The sequence below is a fragment of the Cydia pomonella genome, chromosome 6, assembly GCF_033807575.1.
Source record: "Cydia pomonella isolate Wapato2018A chromosome 6, ilCydPomo1, whole genome shotgun sequence".
Taxonomy (NCBI): Eukaryota; Metazoa; Arthropoda; class Insecta; order Lepidoptera; family Tortricidae; genus Cydia; species Cydia pomonella.
In genome coordinates, this window is record NC_084708.1 from 24,539,463 (window position 1) to 24,558,268 (window position 18,806).

Genomic DNA, 18,806 nt, shown 5'->3' on the forward strand with positions numbered 1-18,806 from the left:
TACCGGTTTTGAATGGTTCACGGTTAGTTTCAGTGATTACCTTTAACATTAAGTGGGACCTAGATTTATTTCTGGACAATCTGTAATACAAAAGCGCCACTATGGTTAGTGATATTTTTCTTATTTCAGTTTAATTTTTCGTAATGATATATTTTCCATTTTTTTTTCAGGGTTCGCCGGTGGGTGAGGATGTGCACGAACAGTTGGCGCAGAGCGAACATTTGATGAAGGAAATGTCCAGGACATGGGAGGAAAAACTTGTTGAAACTGGTATGGACTGTTTTTTGGAAATTTCCCGTTGCTGACGGGCTGTAGCGAACATAGAAAATCGAAATATTGTACCTGAAAACTATTAAAATCTATTTTAAGACATAACATCATAATTAACCCCAGATGGCCTACAACTTAGTCAAGAGCACCCGTCACGGATGAGTTCTGAGGCGACTAATTTTACAGGCACCACTTTTGAATGAAAACAACTTATTTTAACTGTTACGAATTTTTTTTTAATAATATCAGCAAATATTCTTGAATATAAGGAAGGTGTCTTTTTAGACCCAGTAGTTCAACATCGAACATCTTATAATTCTCGTTCGAAATTCAAAATCTCGGACGAATTTGCTCGCCGGCGACGGTTGATGCTTCAACCTGCTTAAATCTGTCGCGTCGTCACTTTACCCAAGATCCGCTTAATTTTTTGTTCGAAGACGGACTACACGGTATAAATCGGTGTACACTACAGTACTTATGGGTGTCTCACTAGTATCATTTACTCCACAGGTCGAGTACAAAGTGAGCGTCAGCACGCCCTTGAGAAGATGGGTATCAGCGTGCAAGCGAGTGGCATTCAAGTTGAAAAAAACAAGTACTATCTCGTCAACTTGAACGCTGATCCGTCGCTCAACGAGCTTCTAGTATATTATCTGAAGGTAAGAACTGAGGGGGCTTTTAAACCGTTAATTTAATGGAAAATGTTGAAATGACATATTGTTGCTACGGAGAAAAAAAATTTTTTTGTCTCCTGTATTGTTATTTGTTAACATTAATGAATATAGAAATTAGGTCTGAATAAAACTCAGTACCTATTATATTTCACACAGAAGTATTTGTGCTAGGTGGTTCCATTTCCATACAAAAAACGATTGCGTTTAATGAAGTAATTACACACTTTTACTATATAAATATGTGCGCATCTATCTACTTTTGACTATTAGTTTGCGCTAAATTGATAGAAAAACTATGTTTCATACAGAAACCACGGAAACAACGATATTTTGGTGTTACTTTAATAGAAAAATATAACGTTTTTTGCGTGATTTCTGAATGAAACATAGTTTTTCTATCAATTTAGCGCAAACTAATAGTCAAAAGTAGATAGATGCGCACATATTTATATAGTAATAGTGTGTAATTACTTCATAAAACGCAATCTAAATCGTTTTTTGTATGGAAATGGAACCACCTAGCACAAATACTTCTGTGAGAAATATAATAGGCACCGAGTTCTATTCAGACCTAATTTCTTTGTTCATTAATGTCTAACAAATAACAATACAGGAGACGAAACAATTTTTTTTTCTCCGTAGCAACAATGTCATTTCAACATTTTCCATTAAATTGACAATCGAATCTTATAGTCGAAAGTAGATAGATGCGCACATATTTATATAGTAATAGTGTGTAATGACTTCATAAAACGCAATCGTTTTTTGTATGGAAATGGAACCACCTTAAATCCGGAAAAAATATTTGTCGCGTAAACACAACTATACAAGAAAATAGTGTAAATTGTTACTACCTTAACAGACTACTAATTTCGCTAAAATAACCCTTGATGCCATTGTTGGTTGACCGTATAAATTGAAAACGTAATGGACGGTTATAGTTTACGGTTCAATTTATAATGGTAAGGCCAACAATGGTTAATTGCATTAACGTTTCGGCCAACACTGCATCATACTATGGCTCACAATGCTCTTCATTTGGTGACAGCTAGAAAAATATGGCCGCCGACTATTGAAAAAAAAAGTGAGTCCCTAGATATTACCACGACCCTCAGTGATTAAAAAACCGTTGCAAGAGGGGTATGGTAAAAAATTTTAGAATTCCAAATCTTTCCTTTTTAAATTTCTACCTCTTACTTGGATTTTCGATAATCTTCAGATTTATTTACAGGATCGAACAATGGTCGGCGCCGACAGTTCAGCCGACATCCAGCTCTCCGGCCTGGGCATCCAGCCCCACCACTGCCAACTGCTCCTGGAGGGCGGAGGCCTCAACATGGAGCCCGTGGGCGCCGCGCGCTGCTTCGTCAACGGGACCCCTGTGGTCTCCAGGGTCCGGCTGGGACACGCGGACAGAATACTGTGGGGGAACCATCACTTCTTCAGGGTCAACTGTCCTAAGACTACAAGTGAGTAATGTTGCCAGGCCCGCCATTGCCTCATTAACACTACAAATGGGGCCTTCGGGCAAATTTCTGTTTTTATTTAAATATTTTATTTCAGTACTGATCTAATTTCTGGCTCTGATTTATATTGAAAGTATATGCTTTAATTTATATTTTTAAAATTTAGATTTAAAGACGAAATAAGTTTTTGGCAAAATTTTCATTTTTGGTATCGTTGACTGTACTTTTTTTCCTACAGGCAACTAATACTCATCGAGACAATTCTAATAACTCCAAACACAATTAGGTTGCGTTGTTTTATCAGAGAGTTCCTATGGCTACCTCCTGTCTTCATCATCAGATCAGCTTGATGGTACCATAATATTGCATTGTCACCCGACTTGCATATGTATGCAAATTTTCAGCTTCATCGGAAACCGGGAAGTGGATCAAATTTAACTTGCAAGATTTGTTCCATATATACTAACAGGGCAAGTTAAATAAAAGCTTGTAAAAAATAGAACCTAACCGGGTTCTTCCTCCTTGCGTTGTCCCGGCATTTTGCCACGGTTCATGTCCGCTTATCAACTACCTAATCCCAAGAATAGGCGTAGGAACTAGCTTTTACGAAAGCGACTGCCATCTGACCTTCCAACCCACAGGGGAAACTAGGCCTTATTGGAATTCGTCCGGTGTCCTCGCGATATTTTCCTTCACCGAAAAGCGACTGAAAAATATCAAATGGTATGACCCATTTACTAATTACAAATATTAGAATGTTTTCTTATCTTCCTTCTAGCGGCGGCCTCCGAACCCCAAACTCCCGCGCAGCCTATCGACTACAACTTCGCGCGGGACGAGATCATGCTAAATGAGCTGAGCAACGACCCCATACAGACTGCCATATCGCGGCTCGAGAAGCAACATGAGGAAGATAAACAAGGTATTCATTGGTATTTAATCATTCGTATTCGTTTGTTTGTGTGTTCATCAGTACCCCTAGTGTAAATATTTTCGACAGCGAAACGTTACGTACGCGTTTGCGTTAAGTGTCATTTTGTATGAGATTTTTGACTTTCCAAAACGTCCCGCTTGGCGCGCTGTTCAAAAACCCATACAAAATGAGACTTAACGCAAACGCGTACGTCACGTTTCGCTATCGACTAAATTTACACTAGGGGCACAGGTATCTCTCATCGTATCGTATTGTGTTTTTTTTAATTAGTGCAAAAACTGACTGATAATGTGTATATGATGCTAAACTAACAAACGCAAGGTTAATGAATGTCTTGCTTGTTTTAGGCTATGGAAGGTACAAGGAATGAAATCTCCAAAAAGTGTCATCAAAAAACCTTAAATAGGTGGCGCTACAATACCTAGAATACTTGAATCATAGACAACGCACTTCACTCCGTCAATAACGCCTAGGTTCTTAGCTACTCTAGCGCTACTCTGGATAGATTTGGAACTATTATTTATAGCTGACAGCTGGACACTTTTGCAACAGTTCTACCATAAGAGATTTCACTCCTTTTAAATACCACACTCCATATTTTAGGCTTTTGATGGGAAATGTCCAAGCTATATCTTTGGCCTATGCTAGTAGATGGCGCCACTTTTTTTGATATTTAACAATATTAACACATATCACTGAAAGAATAAGGATCAAAGTCAAATGGCGTTCTAAAAGATTTAATGATGTGTCGAAATATGGCAATAAATTTACTGTGGCTACAAAGTTTACTTTGACAATCCATCTCTATTTCAAATTCTCTTTGGCAATGTGAAAGCTTTTAATACACTAATTGCATGTCCAATAAACTTTCAGTAAATAAATCTATAACTGTACCTAGACGTGTTTATAAATTAAACGCTGTCAAAAAATTGTGCCAAATTAAATTCTTAAAAGTTAAAAATACTTCACTTGCTCTGGATTCGCTGAACGTTGCGTTAAATTTATGGAAAACGAATTCTTTTTTTTTTTGTAATGGTATTTTAACTGATTTTCTTTAACAGTGGCATTAGAGAAACAAAGACAGGAGTACGAGCGACAATTCCAGCAGCTGAGGAACATATTGTCTCCGACCACGCCGTACCCGCCCTACTCGTACGATCCGCTCAAACTAGGTAAGAATATGGACATTTCTAAGGATCTGAGAAAATGCCGTTGTAGTTTTAAGTCATCAGTTATTATTATACTTCACAATGTTTTTGTCTACTGAAATACTTACCAATTTTCATTAATTATTTACTCGTAGAAAAAGTATATACTATAGTGATATAATCAAGCTTTTCAATCTCGTACCTAACTTAGGCAACTTAGCAAGCTTCGTTGCCTAAACACGGCACTCGACTGAAAAGCTTTATTATATCACGATTGACGACGCTTTATTATATAATAGTATTTTATACAATAATTGCTCACAATAAGCAACGGTAAGCGGTTTTCGTAGTCTATGGATGTTGCTATGTTAAGGGTGTCACATGTGCGTTTATGACTTGTGGAGAAATTGTTTCTATTGTACAACCTGAAATTAATAAATAATTTGAGCTATCGTTTTGTTTCGTCCTCTGGACCGCGGCGAGCTGTGATCGGTCCATTTCATTATAGTTGACTAAACCGTTTCGAAATGAATATTATAGTTGAGTCGGGTGCCCATACATGAAAAGTACCCAATTATAGTTTGGTATACGAAATCTTAATTCAACCATTACAGTCGACGAGTAGAAAAAATACTATTGTAGTACATATGGGGCTACTTTATAGCACTAGTGCGAGAAGTAGCATATTACGTTACTGTGTCGAACATTTAAAGGGACATATGTACTGTAAAACGTTGTACGATACATGTGCGAATAGGTAATTCGCAACTCGTGTCGATTTAAAACACTCCCTTCGGTCGTGTTTTAATTTATCGCCACTCGTTTCGAATTTCCTATTTTTCGCACTTGTATCGTAATGTACTATTGTAACTGCATTTTGTGTGAAGGAAAAATGGCGGCGTGCACCCCGACCACGGCCGCGCGCGTGGAGCGCTGGGCGGCGGAGCGCGACGACACGTTCCGGCGCTCGCTCGGCCGCCTCAAGGCCGACATCCTGCGCGCCAACGCGCTCGTGCAGGAGGCCAACTTCCTCGCCGAGGAGATGAGGCGCAACACCAGGTTCAGCGTCACCCTGCAGATACCGCCGCAGAACTTGAGTCCTAATAGGAAGGTAAGAGACTGTGTGACTGTGATTCACATAAGTCAATAAGTCATAAGTCAAGTCAATTCATTGTGACAGCTGCCATCTAAGTACATAAAAAAGTTAAGTATTAAAATTGTGTCATCTGTGTGTGTCCTCTTGTCATCGGATCAGCAAATCCATAAGTAAGCGAAAGACCCCTGCAAATATAGTGATCGGAAAGCATCAGTTGATGACGTAGAACTAACTGCTAATTAATAGGTACGGTCACGTCTGAAAATATCGATACGGACAAAGTGCCAGAATGTAATATATGGGCCATAAAGTCGTGTATACATATTTTTAGCACTTCAATCGTGTCGATGTTTTCAGACGTGACTGTACCATAAAACGATGTCATTTTAAATGCTAGTACTACACTAGCATTTAAAATAACATCGTTTTATGGTATGGTATGGTTCGGTTTCTTAAATTTATTTTAAGTAGAAATTTATTTTAGTTCTGATACCAAAGCCTATATTAAACCAACGCTTACTTTACGAGTACTACACCTTGCTTCTTTATTATTTGGAATTATAATTAGCAAAAATCCCTCATATCTCTTCGACAGGCTTACGTTTTCTCAAATTCACGAAATACATGCCTTGCGCCTTCTCTGCCTGCGACACAATTCGGCTAGCTTTCGTGGCAGCTTCCGATATGCTGCCACGCGATGCTGGAATAATATTCCCCCGTCAATAAGAAACGCTTCACGCTCCGCATTGTTTTTACTCCGCATACTTACGTTGTAATGTATTTTATTTCTATTTTAAGATTTGGGTTCTAAGTTTAAGAGTCCACTGAAAATCACTATCGTTGTGCTCCGACACATGCTGAGTGGTATCCTCTTTGGGACAACAAATTACAAATGTCAAATGTTGATTTTAAAATTGTGTGTTGTGTATAAAAAATATTTTCATTTTCGTTTTCAAAATGTAATCAGCTATCTAGTTCTTATCGTTTGACTGCCACAGTCAGCTATAACCGACAAAGTTGTCAGTATACTCGTAAAATTAACCTTGAAGTTAAAAAACATCCAATAATATTATGTTCTTTTCAGCGCGGCGCATTTGTATCTGAACCGGCCATCATGGTGAAACGCCCCGGCCGCGGCGGGCAGGTGTGGTCCATGGAGAAGCTGGATAACAAACTGGTGGACATGAGGGAAATGTATGACGAGTGGCGCCGCCTGCAGAGTGACGGGGATGAGGTCAGTTACAAATTTATGTTTCTTTATTTGGCCAAATAACAATAGAACGTTACATCTAGCAAGTCAAAAAACATGTCATTGCTAAAATGAATCATCAATGATATCTCAATAAATATAATTATATAAAACAAAAGTTAGGTACAGCAATAGGGAGCGTGCATGAACTGTAGGAGGCAGCACAGGAGCCGTCAGATTTTTGGCGCGAGGCGTAGATGTGATGTTTATTGTTCCGATGAAGCCCACAAGATGGCAGAACCTACTATGCACAAGAAAACACGTGACGTGTAAATATACATGTTTATTGTTCCGATTCAGGCCACAAGATGGCAGACCCTCCAACGCGCACGGTCCCTATAAATAGAAAAGTGTTAAGTATTGAAAATAAAATCAATTGTGAACTTTCATGGAACTAACGGTTCCAGCTCGAAAACAAAACAACTGCTTTTAGTTCTCAGGCGGTGGAAAACTAAAACAAATTTCCTTTAGTTTTGACAAAGATACATTGAGTAAGATGCGTAAAATCTAAGACCATTTCGTGCTTCGAATTTAACAGGTAAACAAAATGGCGTTGTACAGCTCCATACATTTTGCGGCGGTCTGATTGTCAAAAGTTGACGTTTGACGATAACAAGTCAGTAACTGCGAAACAGATGGCGCTGCACTGCGTTTTGGATGTCAAACTAAGGGGCACGTTTTTTTCTTACCCCCTTATTCATAAACGCGTACTAAAGTTACGATGCCGCTAATAATCGTTTGTCCCTTTCCGACGTATTGGTATGATGGAAAGGGACAAACGATTATTAGCGGCATCGTAACTTTAGTACACGTTTATGAATAAGGGGGTTAGAGTTTACCTCTCTATTACAATTCTCATTGGTTTTGAGGACCATAATACCAAATTACACCACAGTCTTTCTAGATGCTCCAACAATATACTCGTTAGTGATATATACATTTATTCATATATCGTTACAGCCTCCAGCAGAAAAAGCCATCGACCCATTCTACGAGTCGCAGGAAAACCACAATTTGATTGGCGTCGCGAACGTGTTTCTGGAGGCCCTGTTCCATGATGTCACACTCGACTATCACACGCCCATCATCAGCCAGCAGGGAGAAGTCGCGGGCAGACTACAGGTACGCAAACAAGCACACATTCGATAAATCACGAGAAAACTTCAATCTGTTCGGCGTCGCCAAAAATACCATTTGAAAGAGCCTTTTACGTTCGTCAGAGCTAGTAGTTTTAATATTTTATACAATACAATATTCTTTTCTGCACTTTGCTCCCGTTGCGCTAAACGAATTCGCCGCTTTCCGCCTCCGTCGAGCAGAAAAATAGTATGCGCACCACGGGAGGAAACGTAGGACATTCCATCCCGCGTATTTGCCACCCTCGCCTTCGCCTCGGGTAACAATTTTACACGCAATTTCCTACTTTTCCTCCCTTGGGACACAAATAACTATTATTGCCCACCTCAAGAAAGAAACAGTTTTTAAAACTATCGAAAAGTTAAATGTTATGACAAATCAAAATAACATTACAATACTTTAGTGACCGTTTCTTTCTTAACCTTTTAATGGACATAAAAGGTTAAACAAATTTTACGGGTGACACTAACGTGTTTTTATTTAGTCGTGCGACATGTTTCGGGGAACCTAGGTCTCCTTGCTCAAGTACTACAGTGCGAGGAGCGTTCACGACGGCCGTGCTTGAAACATGTCGCGCGAGTGACTAAAAACACGAGTGTCAACCGTAATAGTACATAGACACAATATAGAAGTAGGATAGAAATACGCGGCCGGCAACCCCGTTTCTCGCCGAGATTTGTATAGTGCTTTTCTCAAAATTGCAATTAAAACAAAAATGTAGTCAATTTGTTTTGTGGCGTCCTACTCGGCCCGCCACTCTACCAGCGGTGCCCTACGCGCTTAAGCCCGCACGCCTGCGCGATGCGCCACCGCCGTTGCTTAGCAACGAATATGAACAACAAATCACCGTACCGTACCTATATTTGTTGATAGGCGAATGCCAAGACGTTGTGTCACAATTTGACGTTAAAAAACAAAAGAAGGTTGCTTTACAGTCCTAGGTGTGTAAGGCAGTATGAAATTCCTTTACATATCATCTTCACTCATCGCACCTGATATGTAGTATTTCCGGACCTAATTTGACGTAAGTCATGTCAACATTTCATAGCAAGTTTGAGAAAAAATTGTTTAATGTTATTATGTCTCAAGACAGTTTAAATTCGACATAAAAGGTGTCTGAAATTACGCAAAATTGAACCCTAATACTTTTATTTATTTCATTATTAACGTAGTTTAATATATGTTTGTCCTTAGGTGGAAATCAGCAGAGTAGCGGGCCAGTTCCCTCAAGACAGGATTTGCGAGGCAGCATCAGATAGCTCGGGAGACATGAGAGATGACGATGACCCTTCTGATTCTGCCACTCAGCAGGTGAGTTGGGTTTGAGGATTGTTTACAGTTGTAGTCAATAATGTTTTTTCCCAATTCTGTAGCGATGAGTTCTGAGTTGAGTAAGAAAAAACCGGCCATGAGCATGTCGGGCCACGCTCAGTGTAGGGTTCCGTAGTTACTCTTCCGTCACAATAAGCTAAACTGAAGCTTAAAGTATAGTAAATTGTTAACCAAGGGATGAAACGGTGCCTTTCACCCGAGTTAAACAAATAGGCAAATTTGCATAATCAGTACCTAATTAAAGTAAGTCTTTTTACTATGAAGGGAAAACTTTTTGCGATAACTCAAAAACAGCTAAACTGATCATGTCGGCTATAGTTTTCATTCAAAATTTAATTATCTCCGAATATATTCACTTTATCAAAAAATGTTTCTTGAAAACCCCTATTAGTTTCGAAAGACCTTTTCAGCGATACCCCACACTCTAGGGTTGAAACGAAAAAAAAATTTCACCCCCACTTTATGTGTAGGGGAGGTACCCTAAAAAAAATTAAATTTTTAGATTTTATTGTACGACTTTGTCGGTTTTATTGATTTATATATCCATGCCAAATTTCAGCGTTCTAGCACTAGCGACCACGGAGCAAAGCCTCGGACAGACAGACACACAGACAGACAGACGGAGATGGCGAAACTATAAGGGTTCCTAGTTGACTACGGAACCCTAAAAAGTGTGAAAAGTCAAAATTACTGTTTTATTGTATACGAGTGTTTGACACCGATGTATTGTAAGGGATAATTTGTATAGTTATATTTCGTCACTTCATTTTTCAGATATAATTTTATATTAACCATGTAGTTTCCCTATTGTACAGATAGCATCGCACACATTTAAGAGTAACTATTTTGATTAAAACTGTGAAAACCAACATCCGCCCACTTCCGCTTACTGGTTACCTGCGTGCGGCGACCGCTGCGCTCTTCATTATTTATTTGTGCGTGGTAGCGTCCACACCTCGGTCTAGTTGCCGAACACTTCGGCACAAGACCACATTTTTATAACGAAGGTATAAGATCGGATAACGCACAACGAAACAAAGGCATAAAAAATCATCCTGGGGGTTGGTCGTGAACCAACACGAAGGAAAGTCTGTTCGTATTTCGAACACCGATTTCGCCCGGCGCGGCGATTGGTCGTGAACCAAAAGATCGGATAATGCACAACGCACAACGAAACAAAGGGCCTAGACATTCATATTGGTGCATTTTTCATAATACTCACCCATATCTTTTGTGGGAAATTTATTGCCTTAAAAATGGGAATAATGTTGTGTTATAAAGCCGAGGGAGGCTTTCTTTTTATTTGGTTTTAGATGGCCCAACACTTAAAATATATCCAAATTTTACTCACACCTAACCCATAGTACGGTAATAAATGAAAAAAGAAGTATGAATCCCCGCCCATAGGTTGAATGTAAATCAACAAGCGACTCACAAATGTTGTATTGAACACAATAGTACATTGTTTTTATACTACACTACCCACATAAATATAATATTAATACATTGGGTAGGTATAACTTTTCTCTAAAAGTGGGAATTGCTACGTGTACCTACACCACGTCACAGTATTATTTAAAGTATATTCTTTCTGACGTACAATATTTAAACTCTTATATGTTATAAAAGACGTAGTGAATTTGAAAGCAATTTCTAAACTTAATCTTGATAAAATATCTTGTTAATAAGTATAGTGGTGCCCTGAGAGTGCTTACATTTTGGTGTCGATTTTTAAATGATTATGATATGCAGAAACATTCATAAATCGAACTATAAAAATATGGCTACGTACGTCAATAATGTTATGGGCGATAAAACTTGAACAACTTTGGTTTACTCCTATATTAAATCGCATAAAAAAAGAGTCAACCAAATGAATACTTATATAAAAATATACCTATTTATAATATCAGCTTTAAGAATCTTTATTTCTCAGAATAAGATATAACAAAACTTGATAATAAATGAGTAATTGTCCTGGTCGCTCATAGGCGATGCCAGTAAGTACTTATTATCTGTTTGAAAATTAGATTTTTTCTTAAAGTTATATTGGATAATTAATTCAATTGAATCATTAAATTATAATAAATACACTTGCTTCAATTGAATTAGAGGAAGACGAGTTTTTTCATCACAATTTACTAGAACAATTTGCAAGAACTCAGTGTCAAGCACCACTAGAGTACCATCTATCTGAGTTAATCAGAAAGCGGTTTTCTCTTCATTTTGGCGAGTTGCACTTATTAATAAATTTTGTTCGCATCTCTCACAGATATTGAGTGTTTATTTTTATGATTGTAAATAATCGGTAACTAGGGAAATACCTATTCATATATTTATTTAATTGTATTAAAACAACAAGACGATTACCCTCTGATTATCCTTTAAAGGATTACCCCTCAGATTACTACTTAAATAACTAAGTTATTAAATAGGTAATAGAAATCGTATAAAATCAATAAATTAATGTATGGTTCAACTCTCATGTGTCGGTCGCGGTACTCTTTCAGCCATCATTAATGCGATGGTACTATGCAATACGTTCACTAGACTTAAAACACTCAAAACGGTTATGCAATACGTTTTTGCTAAGTTTGAAATATATGTACATATACATTTAGTATCATAATTAATATAGTCATACATAAAATTAAGACCGAATCACTAAATATAATATTTGTTTTCTAAACTCACAATACAACCACAGTAGCAATACAGCAAATACATTTTCTATTTTATTATGTCAGTTATATAAGTGTATTTTTTTAATACATTATAAAAATATACAACATTACGTCTCAGTCTTTCGTTACCGACAGAGCGAATATTTGGATAAAATAAAAATAGAGGGCATTTGAGATTTGATGCTTAATACCTGAAATACTGTGGATTGTTATTGTTATCGTGGTTGATTGCTGTGCTAGTTTAGTTTGCGCTGAGAGAATAGCAGCTACAGCACCGATATTTGTGCAAATATGGTCAAACGTGTCATGCTGTCATTAATATTTAATAAAAGAAAAATATTATAATATAAATATTTTATATACCTTATGTATATTCGAGCTACTCGATTACGGTGCTTAGTTAATAATAACCAGTTAAACCTGAGTAGGTAAAGTCCGCGTACGACAAACATGATCAGTAAGTCTTTTCATTTGAATAAAGATAAATAAGATGAACTTTTTATTCTGAACCTACATACCTAAACATTCTTTATGCTTTTAAACAAGGCTTTATAACTCAATTGGCACAGTATACTTGTGTATAGTACACATGTTATGTCCTGAACTTGGTCTGCAGTCTACGCAGGTGGGCTACTCTGCGCAGGTGGGATACAGCGATAATAACTTCAATTACTTGATGGCTTAAAACACAACCCTTTAGACAGTTGTTCGCTAAAGCATTGATTTAATTTTGGTTCAGTTTAATTTACCATACTTCTGGATTTCTTTAGCAGTCAATTAAAATAGTATCATGTGTTTTCATGAAAAAGGATCATCAGATCGTTTTCTTTTATTACAGAATTGGTTAAAGTTAAACGACTGCTGAAATACGGTTTTAAATCATTTTTTTTTTTTTATACTACGTCGGTGGCAAACAAGCATACGGCCTGCCTGATGGTAAGCAGTCTCCATAGCCTATGTACACCTGCAACTCCAGAGGAGTTACATGCGCGTTGCCGACCCTAACCCCACCCCCCTCGTTGAGCTCTGGCAACCTTACTCACCGGCAGGAACACAACACTATGAGTAGGGTCAAGTGTTAAATCATATAACTCAAACATCAAAATATGGTACATTTGGGACACTAACTTAATACAACTTATCAAAATAAATCCCTAGAAATTGAAAATGAATAAATTCAGATCAAAATAAATCCCTAGCACCTGATAATAAATAAGTTCTTGCTATTAACTTATATAATCCAATAATTTGAAATATTAAACTATAATAATTATTTATAAGTTTTTAATTGTTTTTCCACCCATTTGTGTTTATTATAATAACTGTTTAAATATCACCTTGATTATGAAACGTGAACTATATTATAAATATGTCATACCAAGGATACTAACTGCAAATACAGTAGGTCAGATAAAAAAAAAAAAAAAAGAAATACAAAACATTTCGGGTTATCACCATGGTTAACATTAACAAATAAATTTCACCCGAATGACTTATTTTACTTCGGACTAAGATAGATATATGTTTTTAGTGTCTCACTATGATGTTTTTTAATAATATATTTCTAATGTTAGTACGGTGTATACGTAACGTACAGTAATAAAAATAAAAATCCTGCGGTCATTGACATGGCATATACATTGAGAAGTTTTTTTTTCTATGTGGTGTGTGGAGTTAGGAGGAACGTCTTAACTTAAACTAGGCACTCAGACAGCCAAAGCTTTTGTCTTATTTCAACCAAAACTTATATCTCTAAACATCTACATGGTTAATATAAAATTATATCTGAAAAATGAAGTGACGAAATATAATTGATGATCAAACGAACTTCTTGAAGTGAAGTTCGATCGATATTATATGAGTCACTTCATTTGAAGATATAATATAAGGTCCCACCCATCCCTGATATAAGTTTTGGTTCTTGCCTTCTCTAAAAATAATGAAGAGCGCAGCGGTCGCCGCACGCAGGTAACCAGTAAGCGGAAGTGGGCGGATGTTGGTTTTCACAGTTTTAATCAAAATAGTTACTCTTAAATGTGTGCGATGCTATCTGTACAATAGGGAAACTACATGGTTAATATAAAATTATATCTTCAAATGAAGTGACTCATATAATATCGATCGAACTTCACTTCAAGAAGTTCGTTTGATCATCAATTATATTGTGTCTTAGTTTATTAAAGGTATTAAATATCAACACGAAGAAAGTGCTCAAAATATGTGAAGCACGACCTTATTATCCGTACGTAAAGGTAGTGTCTACATACTTTTTGCTCTCTGTACGTGTCGATATTTAATATTTTAACTGTACCTACCGCACCATATTGTGAACTAAATTTTTTTATTGTTTAGTAATTAGTATGAAAGCTAGACTATACCGGAAGGGAAAGCCCTCTAATCGTCGTCTAGTCTTGTAGTCCGCGCGTCCATGTTCGGTGCGGAGTCTGTTTAATTGGAACCATTCCTTCCTAAATGCTAAAAAGCCATACGGCTTTTTGGTAGGGTCGTAGGTATTTAGGCTAGGCTTTGGCGGGTTGGATTTCACATTTATTTTTAATTAATCTTTACTGCACAAAAGAAAACCTTATAGTACAAAAGGCGGACTTGCCATGAGGCATTCTCTACCAGTCAACCTTTAGGCAAAGCAGAGAGATTGTAGGCGGTGCTACTTAACAACAACAACCAAATATAATACAATAACATACCATACATAACTAATACATACATATAAATATACATACGTATATTATAATATATACATACATAACGACAAAACATATAGAGCTTACACATACATTATTAATTTTTCATCCTGCTAGCAAATAAAGCACGTAAGCAAACTTATTTTGAGCATTTTATGATGCCGAAGGGAAGTCCGTTCCAAAGACGGGCCGCCTGCACGGAAAACGAATTCGACATGAATCCAGTGCGGTGAAGAGGGATGGATAGGGACATATTGCCGGAAGAGCGAAGTTGACGGTCCCGGGTAACGCCGTAGTATTGAAATGAAGACTTAACCTTTTGACCGCCAAAGACGTCATATGACGTGCGCGGCTACAGCCCAATATCAACCTTCATGCGTACCGACAAGACGATTACGCGCCGCGTACGATAGGTGTGGCGTTCAAAAGCCTAAGGTATTGAGCATGTTTGTCCCAGGTGACGATCCGCGTGGCCATCAAGCAGGCCACGGGGCTGCCGCCGTCGCTGTCGCACTTCGTGTTCTGCCAGTACTCGCTGCTGGGCGAGGCGGTGGTGGTGGCGCCGCACGTGGGCGACTCCCCGGCGCCCGCCGCGCCCGCCTCGCCGCGCGCCGCCGCGCCCAGCGTGCGCTTCGACCACGACCAGGACCACACGCTCACGCTCACCGAGGAGTTCATTGAGCATTGTGCAGGTACGTATTCTTAGACCGGTTCCAAAATTGGAACGCATAACAAGTTACAAAATACAACTTATCCGATAATTAATGAAACAGACATGAATGTTAATAGTATTTTATGCAACAGTTGTATAAGAAGGGTCAAAAAAGGCGAGTGGCGTGAGTGTAGAGGAATACGCCACGAGCATTTTTTGACCTACTTATACAACGTTGCATACAATACTTTTCCTACGAGTCAACAAAAATAAATCTTAATTTAGGTAAACAAAGCAAAAGTATATAGCCAAGATGCGCGAGCATACCTTGTTACGCGCCCGGCCCGCCCCGGGCCGCGGCCGGCCGGTCAGCGACACCTCGTAACTCATGAGGCCCTGGTACTTGCTACTTGCTAAATTAAATGTTTGGACAGTTTTTTCTCGATATTGGCCACCGTAGCCTACGGAGACTAACAAGCAACGCTAAGCGGTCTTCGTAGTCTATGGGTGTTGCTAAATTACGGGTGTCACATGCGTGTTTCTGACTTATGAAGTAATTGTTTTTACTATGCAACCAAATGAATATTTTGTAAGTTGGCAGCAATGCACTTAATTTGAAACTGTATTAGTTTTGATTTGGTTAGGTTGTAGACATTATTCGCAGTAACGTTATAGCGATTTTAAAGCACAAGTGCTATTATGAGGAATAGACAATATAGACTTTTCTTGAAACGTTTTATGTATGTTCTTATATTCGTGTTAATGAATGTATAAATGACAGATAACAGTAGAGGAGTAGGAGAACCTATTTACCAATCTGCTACTTACTATCCATATAATTTCACACATTAATTATTTGTTATTATTATTGTTTTTTTTCTGCCCTATTACATTAAACGTAAGAGTTTCATGTGATATTTTGATACTGTATTAGCTCTGAAGACTGGTAAAAGTATGGCTCAAGATTTCATTTTCTTTATGCTGTTAGTATGTAATAATAAATAAATAAAAAGCCTCTTTATTTTCTTATCAACTACTTACACACTTGGTATCATTTAGGTACATACTATTAATTAAACTTATTATGTGAGCGCTGTTAGTATGTATGTTAACATTATGCATTTAACAATGAACCTCCAGGTCTATGATTCTTAAGTATGTTAAATACACTACATTGTACTTTAAATCCATTTGTATATGTGACTGTTTGTGTTATAAATAAATTTAATAAAAAGTTGCCTTTAGTCGCGAGGGAGAAAGGTGCACGCGCTATCGAACTCCCGCATACCGAAAGAGAAAGAGAAAACCTTATGTTTAACGAGTATAGCAAAGATGAATGGAATGCGAAAATTCAATTAAAATAAAAAGATTACTACGTAGGTATACAAAAAAAAGTGGAAAAATTACTGCCTTGGGTGACACTTGACCCCACGGCTTCCGGATCGATACTCCAGCACTCTGCCATCTAAGCCACCAAGACCTCATCCAATAGCTAGCAAACTTTCCCACGTTACACTTCTTATTGCGTAAATGTGTTGTCACAAGTCATATTTGAAATTCACCAGTAACGATGTTCGCAGACGTTTCTGCTTATTCAACATTAATTTATGTGTACATGTAATAGTTTACGAATTTTTAATTAACTCATGGAAGGCACATTCCAATAGGGTTGTTTCCATCTACAAATCTTAGGGCAGAATTGTATCCCAATAAATTCTTTTGGATTATAAGAACATGTTAAACTACTTTTAAGGGACCTGTAATAACCATATTTTTGTAAATATTGAATTTAAAATATCTTTTGGCACACGCCACGTGACCAAACTCGAAACGTCATTGAAGATTCTGATGACGTCACAACTCTCGGATTGACACTGTTGAGAGTTCGGCGATAAACAACAAATGACAAATGTCAGTTGACAGTTCGTATCTTCTACGTGCATATGTAGTTATGTGTCAAACTGTGACGTCACACAATTTTCAAAGAGCGTTTTGGGCGCGAAAGCATCTGTCAAAATATATTTTGTCAATTTAACATATTTAAAGCCGTTTTAGTATAAAAGTTGAATTTTAGGGCAACTTTTAGTTAATATAGAACGTAATACGACCGTTTCAAAAAATTGGAAACAACCCTATTGAGTAGATTAATATCAAATCCTACCGACTGGCGCAGTAAAATGACCGTCGAGATATAAAAAAATAAAACTGTATATCACGTAGCTGTAATAAAATATTTATGATAGTTACTCATTTAGGCGATCTACAAAACAAGCGTCAGCAAAACACCGCAAGTTTAACAACGAGTAAATACAACTCGTAAGACAAAAACAACCGTAAAATATACAATTTTTATATAGTGTACTAACAGTACAAACAACCTAATTTTCAATATCTTGGCCTATCTTCAAGCTGTCCCAAAAACGAGAAATTTGCCTATTAATATGAATTACATATGTCAAATATCATTTGGAACAATTTCAGTTCTATTTACATCGAGCTGTGCGCATTTAACCTCAAAATGGTTGTTGACAGAGGGCGCCCTGTCCATCGAGGTGTGGGGCCACCGCTCGGCCGGCTTCAGCCGCGGCCGCGGCAACTGGGAGGTGGAGCAGCAGCAGCTCGCCAAGGCGCGCTCGCTGGCTGACCGCTGGGCGGAGCTGACCAGGAAGATCGAGCTGTGGGTCGAGATTCACGAGCTGAATGATCAGGGCGAATACGCTCCAGTTGAGGTAATTAGCAATAAAATATAAATTAATTTACTTATAAGCGGGCATGAAATCATTACGGAAGGACACAGATAGAACAATAAACAATTAAAAAAACATATTTTTGTACTTCCTTGCATTGTGACGTCACAGATCACGTTATTTACGAGGTATGGTAAAATGTATATTTGATAAGATTAAAACTCGCTTAAAATGTATTAATTATTAAGCTTTAATCTTATTAAAATTCGTTATTTCTCTATGCTATTCAAAATTGACTTGACTTTGACTTGACATGAAATTAGGGATATGTACTTTATTAACTACTACGAAAATAAGTACAAACAGCAACACACTTACCGACTATTGAAATACCTTATATCTTTGCAATATTGTTTTAAATTATCACTTAAAACTAGATGGTACAAAGATAATGGAAGCAGGATAAATTCGAACTGCCCATTATTATATTTATAATCGTGCTTTATTGGATTGATATCAAATTCTTATTGATTTTTATTCAAATTATTAAATCAATATTTAACCATGATACGTTTTTATAGGTTGTATCACGACCAGACATGGTAACCGGTGGCGTATACCAACTCCGTCAAGGGCAACAACGTCGACTGGCAGTCAGAGTTAGACCGGCACATAACTCGGGCACGTTGCCCATCATCTGTCAGCATATCGTCAGCGTTGAAGTAGGCTCCGTTAGCGTCAGGTAAGTTCCCCAAAATATCATTCCATACAGTGA

General features: G+C 37.6%; 1 protein-coding gene across 1 annotated transcript in view; it reads left to right on the plus strand.

Moving 5' to 3' along the window:
• LOC133519352 (kinesin-like protein KIF13B) overlaps positions 1-18,806 on the plus strand; it is a 350,907-nt gene that overhangs the window by 289,394 nt on the left and 42,707 nt on the right. The window contains exons 9-20 of the mRNA XM_061853395.1: positions 171-270; positions 781-929; positions 2,176-2,413; positions 3,189-3,332; positions 4,406-4,516; positions 5,380-5,603; positions 6,673-6,822; positions 7,798-7,959; positions 9,169-9,285; positions 15,150-15,384; positions 17,877-18,073; positions 18,613-18,773. Coding sequence (XP_061709379.1) covers positions 171-270; positions 781-929; positions 2,176-2,413; positions 3,189-3,332; positions 4,406-4,516; positions 5,380-5,603; positions 6,673-6,822; positions 7,798-7,959; positions 9,169-9,285; positions 15,150-15,384; positions 17,877-18,073; positions 18,613-18,773 — 1,988 coding nt within the window. The remainder of the gene's footprint in view (positions 1-170; positions 271-780; positions 930-2,175; positions 2,414-3,188; positions 3,333-4,405; positions 4,517-5,379; positions 5,604-6,672; positions 6,823-7,797; positions 7,960-9,168; positions 9,286-15,149; positions 15,385-17,876; positions 18,074-18,612; positions 18,774-18,806) is intronic.